Source organism: Ranitomeya imitator, chromosome 2 (genome assembly GCF_032444005.1).
Source record: "Ranitomeya imitator isolate aRanImi1 chromosome 2, aRanImi1.pri, whole genome shotgun sequence".
NCBI lineage: Eukaryota > Metazoa > Chordata > Amphibia > Anura > Dendrobatidae > Ranitomeya > Ranitomeya imitator.
The window spans coordinates 519,899,458-519,917,257 of NC_091283.1; the positions used below are offsets into that span (position 1 = coordinate 519,899,458).

Below are 17,800 nucleotides of genomic sequence, written 5' to 3' on the forward strand. Positions count from 1 at the left end.
AGTTTGGAAAAACGAAGACTAAGGGGTGATCTTATTTTAATGTATAAATATATGAGGGGACAGTACAAAGACCTTTCTGATGATCTTTTTAATCATAGACCTGAAACAGGAACAAGGGGGCATCCTCTGCGTTTGGAGGAAAAAAGGTTTAAGCATAATAACAGACGCGGATTCTTTACTGTAAGAGCAGTGAGACTATGGAACTCTCTGCCGTATGATGTTGTAATGAGTGATTCATTACTTAAATTTAAGAGAGGACTGGATACCTTTCTGGAAAAGTATAATGTTACAGGGTATATACACTAGATTACTTGATAGGGCGTTGATCCAGGGAACTAGTCTGATTGCCGTATGTGGAGTCGGGAAGGAATTTTTTTCCCCAATGTGGAGCTTACTCTTTGCTACATGGTTTTTTTTTGCCTTCCTCTGGATCAACATGTTAGGGCATGTTAGGTTAGGCTATGGGTTGAACTAGATGGACATATAGTCTTCCTTCAACCTTAATAACTATGTAACTATGTAACCCCCACCACTGATTGGCAGGTTTCTGCCTATGCACGGTTTACTCAGAAAGCTGCCACTCAGAGGTGTAGTACCGATCTCACATGCAGAGAACTAGTAGATCTGCAGCAGAAAAAGAATTGATTTTATCAAAACTACAGCAAGCAGCCAAGTAAGTGACACATTGCTAGAATCAAGGTCTCTGTCTCTGTTTCTATGAACGGGCTGCTGACAGACTCCTCTGGCAGTGCCCTATCACCAGAGATTGAAAAGGTCACCCACTGATGGCAGGATTATGTTCCCTGCCAAAAATATTTACTGGAATCTCAGTGCAGTAGTGTACTGTGAGGAAAATAAGTATTTGATACACTGCTTATTTTGCAAGTTTCCCCACCTATTTTAGAATGGAGAGGTCTGTAATTTTTATCATAGGTACACTTCACCTGTGAGATACAGAATCTTGAAAAAAAATCAGAAAATCACATTGTATGATTTTCACATAATTAATTTGCATTTTATTGCATGAAATAAGTATTTGATGCAATAGAAAAACAGAACTTTCTATTTGGTACAGAAACCTTTGTTTGCAACTACAGAGGACAGAGGTTTCTCGTAGTTCTTTGTCAAGTTTGCACACACTGCAGCAGGGATTTTGGCCCACTCCTCCTCCCGATCTTTCAGGTTTTGGGGCTGTCACTGGGCAACATTTCATCTCCCTCCAAAGATTTTCGATTGGGTTCATTTCTGGAGACTGGCTCGGCCACTTCAGAACCTTGAAATGCTTCTTACGGAATCACTCCTTAGTTGCCCTGGCTGTGTGTTTCGGGTCATCGTCATGCTGGAAGACCCAGCCATGACCCATCTTCAATGCTTTTACTGAGGGAAGAAGGTTGTTGGCCTAAATCTGGCGATACATGACCCCATCCAGCCTCCCTTCAGTACGGTGCAGTCGTCCTGTCCACTTTGCAGAAAAGCACCCCGAAAGAATGATGCTTCCCCCATCACGTTTAGGCTACTTTCACACATCAGGTTTTCAGTGTCAGGCTAAATCCGGCTAATTTACAGAAAACCGGATCAGGTGAATGTCGCCGCCGGATCAGGTTTTTTTTTCCATAGACTTGTATTAGTGCCGAATTGCATCGGATGACATTGCGTTTTGTCCGGTTTCCGGCAAATCTGCCGTTTCCGGTTTCTGGAAAAAACGTCCATAGCAACATTTTTTGTCTCTTGCGAAAAAGCCTGAAGCACCGAATCCGGCGCTTCCGGCTGTTTGCTAGAATGGAAGCCTATGGGAGCCGGAAGGTGCTGCATCCTGAAAAAGGCGGATCCAGCGGCCTGATCCATTTTTTTAAACTGAGCATGCTCTAAATTTTTTTTTATCCAATAATCTAGATATGCTAGCCGGATCCGTCAAAAAAACGGATCCGTCGCATCAGTTTTTCACAATCTGCGCCGGATCAAGTTTTTCCAACATTCGCCGGATTTAGCCTGACACTGAAAACCTGATGTGTGAAAGTATCCTTATGTGGATATTTGGCATTTCTGTAGTGATTGACAGCTTGCCTAATTTACGGATGCGTGTCTCCAGAAGCACAAGCTGAGCACTACAACATACTGGGGAGTACAACGGCAGTTTGCAATTTACTCAGCAACATCCACTGCTCATTGTTTTTGGAAAACACACATGGACTCATAATTGTTACTACACCTGTAGATAAGTTCCCAAAGGGGTATAATTTTCAAAATGGGGTCACTTGGGGGATTCTGCTCTTCTAGCAATTAGAGACTCTGTATATGGAGTCTGCAAACTAATTTAGGAAAATCTCCGGTCCAGGAGGCATCCCTCCCGAGTCTCTCTGTATGGCTAAGCAGTACTGTACAGCCACGTATGATGCTACATTCAGCAGAAATTGTGGGACAAATTTTGTTGACATTTTGACTAATTTCTCCTTGTGAAAATGTAAAATCATTTTTTTGTAGTAAAAATGTATTGATTTTGTCTTTACTGATAAATGGTATAAAATTCTGGGGCAAACCAATGCTGTCAATATGATCACTGCACCCCAAGATAAATTAATTGAGAGCTGTAGTTTGTAAAATGGGGTCATTTATGGGGGGTTCTGCTGTTCTGCCACCGCAGGGGCTCTTCCATGTCACCCGCAAACCATAAGAGTAAAATCTACACTTTAATATGGCGCTCTTTCCCTTCTGAGCTTTGCACTGTGCTTCAAAAGTAGTTCTCGATTACATGTTCGGTATTAGCGTACGCAGGATAAATTTTTACAACAAACTGATGTCTATTTTTTCTTATTGGCGCTTGTAAAAATTAAAAAGTTGGGGCTAAAGCAACATTTTAGTTGTAAAAATGTAATTATTCTTTCACCGCCTAATGGTGTAAAATTGTCTGAGACACATGTGATGTCAAAATTATCTCTGCACCTCTAGATTAATTCATGGGGGGGGGGGTAGTTTGTAAAATGAGATCACAAATTAGGAGTTTTTGCTTTTCTGGCACTTTAGGGGCTCTGCAAATGTGACATGGCACCCTCAAACCATTCCAGCAAAATTTGAACTCCAAAATTCCCTTCTGAGCTTTGCACTCTGACTCAAAAGTAGTTTTCAACTACATATGGGGTATTCGTGTACTCAGAAGAAATTGCACAACAAATTTTTGGGTTAATTTTCTCTTGCTATTCTTGTGAAAATGGAAAAAAAATTGGGGCTAAAACAACATTTTTATGGGAAAAATATATTATTTTTTCATAAACACAGATCAACGTTGTACAATTCTATGAAGCACCTGGAGGCTCAAGGTGCTCCCCAAACATCTAGATAAATTCCTTGAGGGATCTAGTTTCCAAAATGGTGTCACTTGTGTTGGGTTTCCACTGTTTAGACACATCAGGGGTTTTCCAAACAGGACATGGCGTCCACTAATGATTCCAACCAATTTTGCGTTTAAAAAGTCAAACAATACTCCTTCCCTTCCGAGTTCTGCCGTGCATTCCAAACCATAGTCACCCCCCCACATATGGGGTATCTGTATTCTCAGGAGAAATTGCACAACACATTTTATGGTTCAATTTTGTCCTGTTACCATTATGAAAATAAAAAATTGGGGCTAAAAGAAAATTTTTATGGAAAAAAAACGTTTTTTTTGTTTTCACAGCTCAACATTATACATTTCTCTTAAAGGGACTCTGTCACCCCAAAAATCATATCTGAGCAAAGCTCACCGGCATCAGGGGCATATCTACAGCATTCTGTAATGCTGTAGATAAGCCCCCGATGTAACCTGAAAGATGAAAAATAGAGGTTAGATAATACTCACCTAGGGGCGGTCTCGGTGTGGTCCGGTCCGATGGGCGTCGCGATCCGGGTCCAGCGCCTGCTATCTTCATTCGATGACGTCCTCTTCTTGTCTTCTTGCAGCGGTTCCGGCGCAGGCGTACTGATGTGCCCTGTTGAGGGCAGAGCAAAGTACTACAGTGTGCAGGCACTGGGAAAGGTCAGAGAGGCCCAGAGCCTGCGCACTGCAGTACTTTCCTGTGATGCACCTGCAGGGTTAATAATATTCTTGAATATGGTTTTAACCCCCTTCTGACCTCGGACGGGATAGTACGTCCGAGGTCAGATCCCCTGCTTTGATGCAGGGCTCCGCGGTGAGCCCGCATCAAAGCCGGGACATGTCAGCTGTTTTGATCGGTCGGATGGGTGTCTCTGGTCCGCTCCGGCACCTCCCATCTTCATTACAAGACGTCCTCTTCTGATCTTCAGCCACGGCTCCGGCGCAGGCGTACTTTGCTCTGCCCTGTTGAGGGCAGAGGATAGTACTGCAGTGCGCAGGCGCCGGAAAGGTCAGAGGCCTGGCGCCTGCGCACTGCAGTACTTTGTCTGCCCTCAACAGGGCAGCGCAAAGTACGCCTGCGCCAGAGCCGTGGCTGAAGATCAGAAGAGGACGTCTTGTAATGAAGATGGGAGGCGCCGCAGCGGACCGGAGACGCCCATCTGACCTGACCAGCAGCGGGACCGCCCCTGGGTGAGTATAATATAATGTCTTTTTCTCCTCTTTTAGGTAACATCGGGGGCTTATCTACAGCATTACAGAATGCTGTAGATAAGCCCCTGATGCCGGTGGGCTTAGCTCACCCGCGAATTTCGGGGTGACAGGTTCCCTTTAAGCACCTTGAGGGGTGTAGTTTTTAGAATGTGTCACTTTGGGGCATTTTCTGTCCTATTGGCTCCTCCGTTATTTCAAATACCATGTGATACCTAAAAAAATGTTTTTGTACATTTTGTAGGAAAAATCTGAAATCGATGGTCAACTTTTAACCCTTCGAAATTCCTAACAAAAAATAGTAAAAAAAATTATACTGATGTACAGTGCCTTGCGAAAGTATTCGGCCCCTTGGAACTTTTCAACCTTTTCCCACATATCATGCTTCAAACATAAAGATACCAAATGTAAATTTTTGGTGAAGAATCAACAACAAGTGGAACACAATTGTGAAGTTGAACAAAATTTATTGGTTATTTTAAATTTTTGTGGAAATTAAAAAAAAAAAAAGTGGGGCGTGCAATATTATTCGGCCCCTTTACTTTCAGTGCAGCAAACTCACTCCAGAAGTTCATTGTTGATCTCTGAATGATCCAATGTTGTCCTAAATGCCTAATGATGATAAATATAATCCACCTGTGTGTAATCAAGCCTCCGTATAAATGCGCCTGCTCTGTGATAGTCTCAGGGTTCTGTTTGAAGCACAGAGAGCATCATGAAGACCAAGGAACACAACAGGCAGGTCCGTGATACTGTTGTGGAGAAGTTTAAAGCTGGATTTGGATGCCAAATGATTTCCAAAACTTTAAACATCCCAAGGGACACTGTGCAAGCGATCATATTGAAATGGAAGGAGTATCATACCACTGCAAATCTACCAAGACCTGGCCGTCTCTCTAAACTTTCATCTCAAACAAGGAGAAGACTGATCAAAGATGCAGACAAGAGGCCCATGATCACTCTGGATGAACTACAGAGATCTACAGCTGAGGTGGGACAGTCTGTCCATAGGACAACAATCAGTCGCACACTGCACAAATCTGGCCTTTATGGAAGAGTGGCAAGAAGAATGCCATTTCTCAAAGATATCTATAAAAAGTGTTGTTTAAAGTTTGCAACAAGCCACCTGGGAGACACACCAAACATGTGGAAGAAGGTGCTCTGGTCAGATGAAACCAAAATCGAACATTTTGGCAACAATGCCAAACGATATGTTTGGCGTAAAGGCAACACAGCTCATCATCATGAACACACCATCCCCACTGTCAAACATTTTGGTGACCGCATCATGGTTTGGGCCTACTTTTGTTCAGCAGGGACAGGGAAGATGGTTAAAATTGACGGGAAGATGGAACCAAATACAGGACCATTCTTTAAGAAAACCTGTTGGAGTCTGCAAAAGACCTGAGACTGGGACGGAGATTTGTCTTCCAACAAGACAATGATTCCAAACATAAAGCAAAATCTACAATGGAATGGTTCACAAATAAACATATTCAGGTGTCAGAATGGCTAAGTCAAAGTCCAGACCTCAATCCAATCGAGAATCTGTGGAAAAAGCTGAAAACTGCTGTTCACAAATGATCTCCATCAGACCTCACTGAGCTCGAGCTGTTTGCCAAGGAAGAAAGGGCAAGAATTTCAGTCTCTTGATGTACAAAACTGATAGAGACATACCCCAAGTGACTTGCAGCTGTAATCGCAGCAAAAGGTGGCGCAACAAAGTATTAAGTTAAAGGGGTCGAATAATATTGCACGCCTCACTTTTTAGTTTTTGAATTTCCACAAAAATTTAAAATAACCAATACATTTTGTTCAACTTCACAATTGTGTTCCACTTGTTGTTGACTCGTCACCAAAAATGTACATTTGGTATCTTTGGTTGAAGCATGATATATGGGAAAAGGTTGAAAAGTTCCAGGGGCACTGTATAGTAGACAAGTGGGAAGTGTTACTTATTAACTATTCTGTGTGACGTAACGCTCTGATTTAAGGACATAAAAATGAAAAGTTTGAAAATTGCTAAATTTTAAAAAATTTTCAACCAATTTACAATTTTTTCACAAATAAGCGCAAGTTATATCGAATAAATCAGTGGAATCTGTTGAAGCTTTCCAGAATTATTACCACAAAGTCACACTGGTCAGAATAGTAAAATTTGGCCTGGTCAGGAACGTGAAAACAGGTTTTGGGGTGAAGGGGATTACGGTAATTATGTAAAAATCATACAATGTGATTTTCTGGTTTTTATTTTTAGATTATGTCTCTCGCAGTTGAAGTATACCTACAATACATAAAATGCAGACCCCTCCATTCTTTGTAGTTGGGAAAACTTGCAAAATTGACAGTGTATCAAATACTTATTTTTCCTACTGTTTGTGATCTTCACTGTTACTAGTTGTCCCTATTATCCTTTACCACCTGGTGCAAGTCATGTTGAACGTTGAACTGTGGGGCACTCATTTTGCCATTATTTCCTTGCCTCAAGAGTATGGTTCTAGATGTGTCCTGCTGCTCCATCCTTTATGGCAAAAAGTTACATATTTGGCTATATGCAAAGATGCACTCTATTTTCGTTAGTGCCAAAGATTTAAGGCCCCATATACTTTAGACATTATGTGATCTGAACTCTCTGATTTCGAGAGGAATGGTTGAACATTTAGTCTCTATGGGGTCTTCTCAACTGTCACGCAATGAACAATCGCCCAATCCTTTTTGTTCTGCATGGAGATAAGCCTCTGGCAGTGGGTCCTTCTTAGGGAACTCGGGAATGGCTCAGTGGAACCAACTATGATTATTTGGCCAATAGCCATCTAATGTGAATGGCCAGCTCCATTGTGTAGTGGCAGGGCTTAAGGTACCTTCACACTGAACAACTTAACAACGATATCGCTAGCGATCCGTGACATTGCAGCGTCCTGGATAGCGATAAGGTTGTGTTTGACACGCAGCAGCGATCTGGATTCTGCTGTGACATCGTTGGTCGGAGCAGAAAGGCCAGAACTTAATTTCGTCGCTGGATCTCCCGCAGACATCGCTGAATCGACGTGTGTGACGCCGATTCAGCGATGTCTTCACTGGTAACCAGGGTAAACATCGGGTTACTAAGCGCAGAGCCGCGCTTAGTAACCCGATGTTTACCCTGGTTACCAGTGTAAATGTAAAAAAAAAAAAACACTACATACTTACATTCAGGTGTCTGTCGCGTCCCCTGGCGTTCTGCTTCCCGCACTGACTGTGAGCGCCGGCTGGCCGTAAAGCACAGCGGTGACCTCACCGCTCTGCTTTACGGCTGGCGCTTACACAGTGCAGGGAAGCAGAACTCCGGGGGACGCGACAGACACCGGAATGTAAGTATGTAGTGTTTTTTTTTTTTTACATTTACAATGGTAACCAGGGTAAACATCGGGTTACTAAGCACGGCCCTGCGCTTAGTAACCCTATGTTTACCCTGGTTACCCGGGGACATCGGCATCGTTGATCGCTGGAGAGCTGTCTGTGAGACAGCTCTCCAGCGACCACACAGCGACGCTGCAGCGATCGGCATTGTTGTCTAGATCGCTGCAGCGTCGCTAAATGTGACGGTACCTTTAGACACAACTGACCACTCCATGTAAGCCTTCCTGGTTGCGGTTTTGCTGCCTGGGGTGAATTTTAGATCCAAATCTAACTGTTATCATTTATCCCGTGGATAGGTGATAATTTAGGCAAACTGGAATGTGGCTCTAAGGAATGTGAAGAAATGGTTGTACGTTGCATAATATTAGTCATTGGTAATTTTATCATTGTCTAGAACAATCTTGAATATACAGTTAGACAGATCTTGGTAATGTGTGAGGACTTTGAGGAAATGTAAAAGGTAGAATTTGGATTATTTGTGTTGGTTGTATGTACAGCCTAGAAGGTACTATAGGTTTCTGGTGTGGTTTTAATATAAAGTATTTCTCATAAATTGGACACTTTAGGGCTATCTTTTCTATACCTATTCTTTTAAGAAATATATTCTCCGTCGGTGCCGACAGCTTTCTTCCATGGTATTAGTGAATGTGCCAGAGTTATACATACGGTACATTTCTTTTCCATCAGTGCTGACAACTTTCTTCCATGGTATTAGTGATTGTGCCAGAGGTCTACATCCATTTCTAATTTTTCATAGATCATTTTAAAGTTCGAGTCTGCTCTTAATTCTGCCGATCTCCTATACGACAAGGTGAAAATTTCAGGCTTGAGTACTAGCATACTACATAAATGATCCACTTCCTGGCGTCGACCTCAGTATAATTTGAGGCCTCCACTGTGATGGGTAATAAGTCACTTCTTGGAACTAGGTCATATTTTTGTCATAAAGTCGTTTAGTGTACTGAACAAAAAATTACAAAATGTTTCCAGTGCATCAGTATTACATGAATGCCTCTGTAGTGATTGCAGTTTTATAATGCGTCCTATGATGATGTCCCCCTTTATTGACCAAATGAAAACATAGATGGATTATAATGAAGACTGGACATTGAAGACCACTGAATTGTCGTTAATTTGTTTTCACAGGATGTGCATGGTCCGAATGAAGCAGGAAGGACGAGCTGGAAAATACATGTGCAGGTTCATTGTCTACTCTATGTGGGAAGATGTTGAGCAGCGAGGGAAAGTCATGGGGGTGAGTTTTGTGGTATCTGATGTACACTTTTCTGTGTGGAATAAGGTTGCACTTTGTATGTAAAGTGAACTTGACAATTGATACATGCTGGCTGGCACTGGCTGTATGATCTTAGCCGGGTATGTTTGACTCTGAAACGCTGCGGTATCTCAGAGAAGATCATCATCTAAAAGCTTCTTTTAAAGGCTTCTTCCCGCCCGCTACCCTGGGTTGACAGGTCTGTCTCTCTACAAGCACGTCGGCAGAGACCTGTCAATCCAGGGCAGCGGGCTGGAGAAGCTTCCTGGGACTTGCCTGTCCAACTAGTCTCCAGTGTGGTTTTTATAGTATGTTTGTCTCTGAAATGCCGAAGCTGAGATCATACAGCCAGTTCATGGTACATGCTGCCCAATCCAGCTGTCGTTCTCACTTTAAGAGTTACATATATATTACCATTTAGTGTTGTGGGAGCTGTTTACTTAAATGGTTGTCAAGTGTAATCCATCTCTAAAAAAGGAAAGTCAAGACAGATTGGAAGTGTTTGTGGCTCTTTGTCTATGTTCTTGCTCTCCTTTCTTTTTAAACTGCATACAGAAATGAGAAGTGAGTTTTCAGGTCAGCACAGGCAATACAAAGGCAGGTGCACTGCATCCTGGAAAGGGCGGGAAAGGAAGTTCCTGCACGTTTATTACTGACCTGAAAAATGACAAAGAGGACCACCCACTGAAAAAATGGGGGATTACCATAACAGAGCATGACCGTTCTTGGGACATATTAGACTGGTATGTGCAACAAATGTGATTCATACTTGTTTGGGGATGAAGACGGCAAGATCATGCGTTACTACTGATTTTATGTGCAAGAGCAGGCACACTTTACATAGTAAAGGTTGAAGGAAGACTTTAAGTCCATCTAGTTCAACCCATAGCCTAACCTAACATGCCCTAACATGTTGATCCAGAGAAAGGCAAAGAAAACCCATGTGGCAAATAGTAAGCTCCACTTTGGGGAAAAAAATTCCTTCCCGACTCCACATACGGCAATCAGACTAGTTCCCTGGATCAACGCCCTATCGAGGAATCTAGTATATATAACCTGTAACATTATACTTTTCAAGAAAGGTATGCAATCCTCTCTTAAATGTAAGTAATGAATCACTCATTGCAACATCATACCGCAGAGAGTTCCATAGTCTCACTGCTCTTACAGTAAAGAACTTGCGTCTGTTATTATGCCTAAACCTTCTTTCCTCCAGACGTAGAGGATGACCCTTTGTCTCTGTCTCAGGTCTTTGATTAAAAAGATCATCAGAAAGGTCTTTGTACTGTCCCCTCATATATTTATACATTAAAATAAGATCACCCCTTAGTCTTCGTTTTTCCAAACTAAATAGCCCCAAGTGTAATAACCTATCTTGGTATTGCAGACCCCCCAGTCCTCTAATAACCTTGGTCGCTCTTCTCTGCACCCGCTCTAGTTCAGCTATGTCTTTCTTATACATCGGAGACCAGAACTGTGCACAGTATTCTAAGTGTGGTCGAACTAGTGACTTGTATAGAGGTAAAATTATGTTCTCCTCATGTGCATCTATGCCTCTCTTTAATGCATCCCATTATTTTATTTGCCTTTGTAGCAGCTGCCTGACACTGGCCACTGAACATGAGTTTGTCATCCACCCATACTCCGAGGTCTTTTTCATTGACGGTTTTGCCCAGAGTTTTAGAATTAAAGCGCATAGTTATACATCTTATTACTTCTACCCAAGTGCATGACCTTACATTTATCCCCATTAAAGCTCATTTGCCATTTATCAGCCCAAGCTTCTAGTTTACATAAATCATCCTGTAATATAAAATTGTACTCCTCTGTATTGATTACCCTGCAGAGTTTAGTGTCATCTGCAAATATTGAAATTCTGCTCTGAATGCCCCCTACAAGGTCATTAATAAATATGTTAAAAAGAAGAGGGCCCAATACTGACCCCTGTGGAACCCCACTGCTAACCGCAACCCAGTCCGAATGTGCTCCATTAATAACCACCCTTTGTTTCCTAACCCTGAGCCAGCTGTTGACCCACTTACACATATTTTCCCCTATCCCCATTATTCTCATTTTATGTATCAACCTTTTGTGTGGCACCGTATCAAAAGCTTTTGCAAAGTCCATATACACTATGTCCACTGGGTTCCCTTGGTCCAGTCCGGAACTTACCTCTTCATAGAAGCTGATCAGATTAGTCTGACATGAACGGTCCCTAGTAAGCCCGTGCTGATACTGGGTCATGAGGTTATTCCTCTTCAGATACTCCAGTATAGCATCCCTTAGAATGCCCTCCAGGATTTTACCCACAGTAGAGGTTAAGCTAACTGGCCTATAATTTCCGTGTTCAGTTTTTGTCCCCTTTTTGAATATTGGCACCACATTTGCTATACGCCAGTCCTGTGGTACAGACCCTGTTATTATGGAGTCTTTAAAGATTAAAAGTAATGGTCTATCAATGACTGTACTTAATTCCTGCAGTACTCGGGGGCGTATCCCATCCGGGCCCGGAGATTTGTCAATTTTAGTGATTTTTAGACGCCGCCGCACTTCCTGCTAGGTTAAGCAGGTGACATTTAATGGGGAATTTTTATCACTAGTCATTTTGTCTGCCAAGGGATTTTCTTGTTTAAATACTGATGAAAAAGTCATTTAGCATATTGGCTTTTTCCTCATCCTCATCCACCATTTCACCCAGACTATTTTTAAGGGGGCCAACACTATCATTTTTTAGTTTCTTACTATTTACGTAGTTAAAGAATATTTTGGGATTATTTTTACTCTCTCTGACAATTAGTGTCTCTGTCTCAATCTTTGCCTTGATTTGCTTTTTACAGAATTGATTTAATTTTCTGTATTTATTTAATGCCTCATCACTACCTACTTCCTTTAATTCTCTAAATGCTTTCTTTTTGTCACTTATTGCGCCCCTTACAGTTCTATTTAGCCATATTGGTTTCCTCCTATTCCTAGTATGTTTATTCCCATACGGTATATACTGTACACAGGTCCTATCCAGGATGCTAATAAATGTCTCCCATTTTCTTTGTGTATTTTTATGTCTCAGGATATCGTCCCAGTTAATTGCACCAAGATCATCTCTCATCCGTTGGAAATTTGCCCTCCTGAAGTTTAGTGTCCTTGTAACCCCTCTACTACACATCTTATTAAAGGATACATGAAAACTTATTATTTTGTGGTCACTATTCCCCAAGTGACCCCCAACCCTTATATTTTCTATGCGGTCTGGCCTGTTGATTAATATTAGGTCTAGCAGTGCCACCCTTCTTGTTGGGTCCTGAACCAGTTGTGAAAGGTAATTGCCTCTCATAGTTGTCAAAAAACGATTACCTTTGCTGGAACTGCAGGTTTCTGTCCCCCAATCTATTTCAGGGTAGTAAAGTGTAAAGTCTTTAGCAAAAGCGATTGAAAAACTATTAAAGGCTTTTGAGTGACATCACTAATAACTGCTTTTCAGTTCACATAGGCAGGGCTGCCATTAAAGCTGGTTTGGCTGGTCTGCATATGGCTGCGTACATCCTCCCTTAAGCTCCGCCTATGCTCTGCCTAGGCATAGGTGAAGCTTAAGGGAGGATGTACACAGACAAGCGAAATGCAATTGTGAAACCAGCCTAAGGCATGTGTATGGAGCCCAGTGAGCAGAAGTAAAGAGGAGGGACCCAGACTGGGAGAGACATGCTGCGCTGCCTGTGATGAGCCACTGTATAAACGCTGGGGCCCGGGCTTATTACTTTACTTCGCGTTATTAGGCCCTGGGGCTCTAGTCACTCACAGCCGCAGCTACTTACATTGTAAGTATATTTTTCACCAAGCTGAAATCTCGATCTGCGCATGCGGTGCAATTTTATTGAATTCCTGCACACAGGATGCAGACTCACACTTCGAATCCGCCACCCACATAACGAGGAATTTTAAAAAGGAGGCAGGTCACTGAATAATCAGTGACTTGTACAAGAAGCAAGGGAGGCTGGTGGGGGGAGGAGAACCAGAAGATGACCCTGCCCCCACATCCCACCCGAAGCACACAAGATGCCATTTTCTGAACAATTCATACGGTGAGTATTCACCAGCCACTGAGCAGATCCCATCACATTAGGTATCATATTAATAAGCTTCACAGCGCCACTATAACCATAACTTTAGTATAGAGTGTTAAATCCTGCTGACAAGTTCTCTTTAAGGGCGACAAACGACAGAGGCTAGATGATCACTCTTTGTGGCTGAAACCTTTAAAATGTTAATGGGTCTTTCTCTAGATGAAAAGTAATTAATAGTAATAATTAATAATATTTATTTCTATAGCTCCAACATATTCCACAGCATTTTACATTTTAGAGGGGACTTGTACAAACAACAAAGACATAACCGAATCACAACATAACTCAACAGATACCAAAACGAGTGAGGGCCTTGCCTGCAAGCTTAAAATCTGTAGGGAAATAGGGGGACACGAAAGGTAAATTGTAAAAAGTGCTTGTATTGTATTTTCCAGACATCAATATAATAAATAGGGTACTCACATAATGCTGCTGAACCAGTCACCAGCCAGTATGTGTATTTATAGTGTAGAGAATATCTTGCTGACCACTGTGAAACCCTGTAATACCAAACACAAGCCTCTGGAACCCTGATGACTTGGCTTTTCAGGGCCTCATCTTGAATAGAGAGAAGGTGTGCGTTCTCCACTACCATTCCATTGTGCATGCACACCTACTCTCCATTCAAGAAGGGGTCCTGCAGAGAGCAGCAAGTTATACCCCATCCCGTGTACTTGAGACTTAGAAAAGCTGTTTTAAGAACTGCCCCTGCTCTGATCTGCTCTTGTGACCATGTATTATACTGGTGATCAGTAGTGATGAGCGAATATACTCGTTATTCGAGATTTCCCGAGCACGCATGGGTGTCCTCCGAGTATTTTTTAGTGCTCGGAGATTGTTTTCTTTGCTGCAGCTGAATGATTTACATCTATTAGCCAGCTTGATTACATGTGGGGATTCCCTAGCAACCAGGCAACCCCCACATGTACTTATGCTGGCTAACCGATGTAAATCATTCAGCTGCGGCACTGAAAACTAAATCTCCGAGTACTAAAAAATACTCGGAGGACAACCGAGCATACTCGGGAAATCTTGAGTAACTAGTATATTTGCTCATCACTAGTGATCAGTTGATTGTAGTTAAAGAAGTCAGCCACCTGCCAATCAGCTGGAGAAGCTTAATTCTGTGAAGGTTTTCTACAGATGAAAGGATGATCTTTACAAGTTTAACCCTTTAGTGACCAAACCAATTTTAACCTTTGATGACCAAGCCACATTTTACAATTCTGACCAGTGTCACTTTATGTGGGAATGACTTTGAAACTCTTCAACGTATCCCACTGATACATATTGAACTTCATGATAGTGTTAAAATTTCTTCAAAATCAAAATCACTTGTTTATTTATGAAAAAGATGAAAATTTGGCAAAAATGTTGAAAAATTAGCAATTTTCAATCTTTTAATTTTTGTCCCCTTAAATCATAGTTATGTCACACAAAATAGTTAATAAATAACATTTCCCACATGTCTACATTACAGTTAAGTCCATTTATATTTGGACAGACAACATTTTTCCAATTTTGGTTATAGACATTACCACAATGAATTTTAAACAAATTATCTGCTTAATTGAGAATGACATAATGAAGGGATTGCCCACACCTGTCCATGAAATAGCCTTGGAGTCAATTGTCCAATTACTTTTGGTCCCTTTAAAAACAGGGTGGCACATGTTAAGGAGCTGAAACTCCTAAACCCTTCATCCAATTTTAATATGAATACCCTCAAATGAAAGCTGAAAGTCTGAACTTCAACTGCATCTGAATTGTTTTGTTTAAAATTCATTGTGGTAATGTCTATAACCAAAATTAGAAAAATGTTGTCTCTGTCCAAATATATATGGACTTATCTGTACATCAGTGCCATTTTGCCATTTTAGAAACCTATTTTATTTTTGTTAAAAAGTTAGCAGGATTAAAAGCTGACTAGCAATTTTTTTTTTCATTTTTCCAACAAAATTTACAAAACCATTTTTTTAGGGACCACATCACATTTGAAGTGACTTTGGGGGTTTATATGACAGAAAATACCCAAAAGTGACACCATTCTAAAAACGGCACCCCTTAAGGTGCTCAAAACCACATTCAATAAGTTTATTAACCCTTCAGGTGCTTCACAAGAACTAAAGCAATGTGGAAGGAAAAAATTATTTAATTTTTTTTTCACAAAAAATTTACTTTAGATCCAAACGTTTTTATTTTCACAAGGGTGAACAAAAGAAAATGGACAACAAAATTTGTTGTGCCATTTCTCCTGAGTATTCCGATACCCCACATGTGGGAGAAATCCATTGTTTGGGCGCATGGCAGGGCTCGGAAGGAAAGGAGAACCGTTTTAAGTTTTTCAACGCAAAATTGTCTGGAATCGAGAGCGGTCGCCAAGTCACGTTTGGAGAGCCCTTGATGTGGAAACCCCCCACAAGCGATATCATTTTGGAAATCACACCCCTCAAGGATATTATCCAGGGGTATAGAGAGGATTTTGAACTCACAGGTACGACACAAAATTTGACAACATTAGTTTGCCACATTGAAAATGTCGTCATTAGCATTGAGTGCAAGTGTTCGCTACTCCAGTTTGTATCGGGTGCTCGAGTATGCACCAAATATCGCTCGTGCTCAAGTGACATGCTCGAGTCCCTATTTTGCATATTTCGCAGCTGTTAGACGCCACCAAAACAATCATGCGGGGATCCACGATACTCTGTATATAACTGCGCACCAGATGCAAACTCGAGTAGCGAGCACTTGCGCTCAACGCTAGCCGTCAAATCGTCTTTTTTTTTTTTAACGTTTTGGAAAAACCTCAATTCTAAGTCCTACCCTAGCTGCAAAGAATGGAAAAAAATAGAATTTTTTAATTTCTTAATTTTTATCTAACTAAGGCTAGTTTCACATTTGCGTTTAAAAACGCAGCGTTTAAAACGCAAACGCAGGTGGTGAAAAAAACGCATGTAAACGCGTGCAAACGCTGCCTTTTTTAGACGCATGCGTTTTCGCACGTTTACATGCGTTTTTCCTGCGTTTGCGTTTTTGGTAAGCATGATGAGAAATTTCACAAGAGAAAAATCAAGATCCAGACACCACCAATGGGACTATAGAGGGCGTGTGACATGACTCTGTGGATCAAAATATGGAAAAATTGTAGCTCTCAAAATGTGGTAACGCAAAAAATATTTTTTGGAATAAGCGTCTTTAGTGTGTGACAGCTGCCAATCATAAAAATCAACTACAAAACCCACTATAAATAGAAATGATTAGGGTTAGGATCCCTAGGGTTAGGGTTAAGGTTTGGATCCCTAGGGTTAGGGTTAGGATCCCTAGGGTTAGGGTTAGGGTTTGGATCCCTAGGGTTAGGGTTTGGATCCCTAGGGTTAGGGTTAGGATCCCTAGGGTTAGGGTTATGGTTTGGATCCTTGGGGTTAGGGTTTGGATTCCTTTATCACCTTGATGGTGGGGGGGTGGCTTATCAGTGTGTAGACTTGTTTTTTTCTATGGAAACGCATGCGTTAAAAAACGCAACCAAACGCATGTGCTTAAAAACGCATGCGTTTACATAGACAGCCGCAAAAAAAAGCCTCTAGAAATTACTACATGTTGCATTCCCGCAACAAAACGCAAGCATAGAAACGACGCATGCGTCGTCAAACGTGGCAAAACGCATACAAAAAAAACGCATGCGTTTTTGATGTTAAATATAGGGGGGAAAACGCATGCTTTTTTTTTGCGTTAAAACGCAGCAGCAAAAAACGCAAATGTGAAACCAGCCTAAGGGGATGACAAAGGGGGATTTGATTTACTATTTTTTTTAGGATCTATAACAGTGATCAAAAAGAAACCAATAGGAAAAATTCCCTATTGTTGCCAGGTGCTGGCCAGCAGGTGTTGGCGGGCGCACTATGCATGCGCCACCATTTTTTTTCCAGGAAGATGAAGCAGAGGGCCGGGGGACAGTGCAATAGGGCCCGAGGGATGGCGGAGGTATCGGGGGAGGAGGGTATCGTGTGTCATGGTTTTTTTTTTTTGTGATGACCGTAAGGCCGGAGTCACACTACAGCGAGATACGGCCGGAGTGCCGGTGCCAGAGCTTGGTTTTAACCTGCGAGACTCGGCCGTATCTCGCTATGTGTGATCCCGACCTTATACAGCAAACCCTGATCATGTTCTCTTCTTAAAAAGCGGCACTTAGGATTAAGTACCCAGGTGTATTGACAGTTGCTAAGGGGTTAAATGCATTATCTGGGACTATATCTACACTGCTCACAAAAAGTTTAAGATATTTGGTTCACGCTACATTGATATTTTATTATGAAGGTAGGGAATTCAAGTAGACGCATGAATGGTGATTTCCTCACCTCAAACAATTTATTGAACGGAAAGCCAACAACAAAGCTGGGTATACCCCCCCCAAAAAAGTCAACTTCTCAATAACTTGTCATGTGGCCTTGTGCA

At 41.7% G+C, this 17,800-nt stretch overlaps 1 protein-coding gene across 2 annotated transcripts in view; it reads left to right on the plus strand.

Annotated features, from left to right (window-relative positions):
• Positions 1-17,800, plus strand: part of UQCC1 (ubiquinol-cytochrome c reductase complex assembly factor 1) — a 211,218-nt gene that overhangs the window by 78,844 nt on the left and 114,574 nt on the right. For both annotated transcript variants that reach the window (XM_069751767.1, XM_069751768.1), the window contains one exon: positions 9,104-9,212. In XM_069751767.1, coding sequence (XP_069607868.1) covers positions 9,104-9,212 — 109 coding nt within the window. The remainder of the gene's footprint in view (positions 1-9,103; positions 9,213-17,800) is intronic.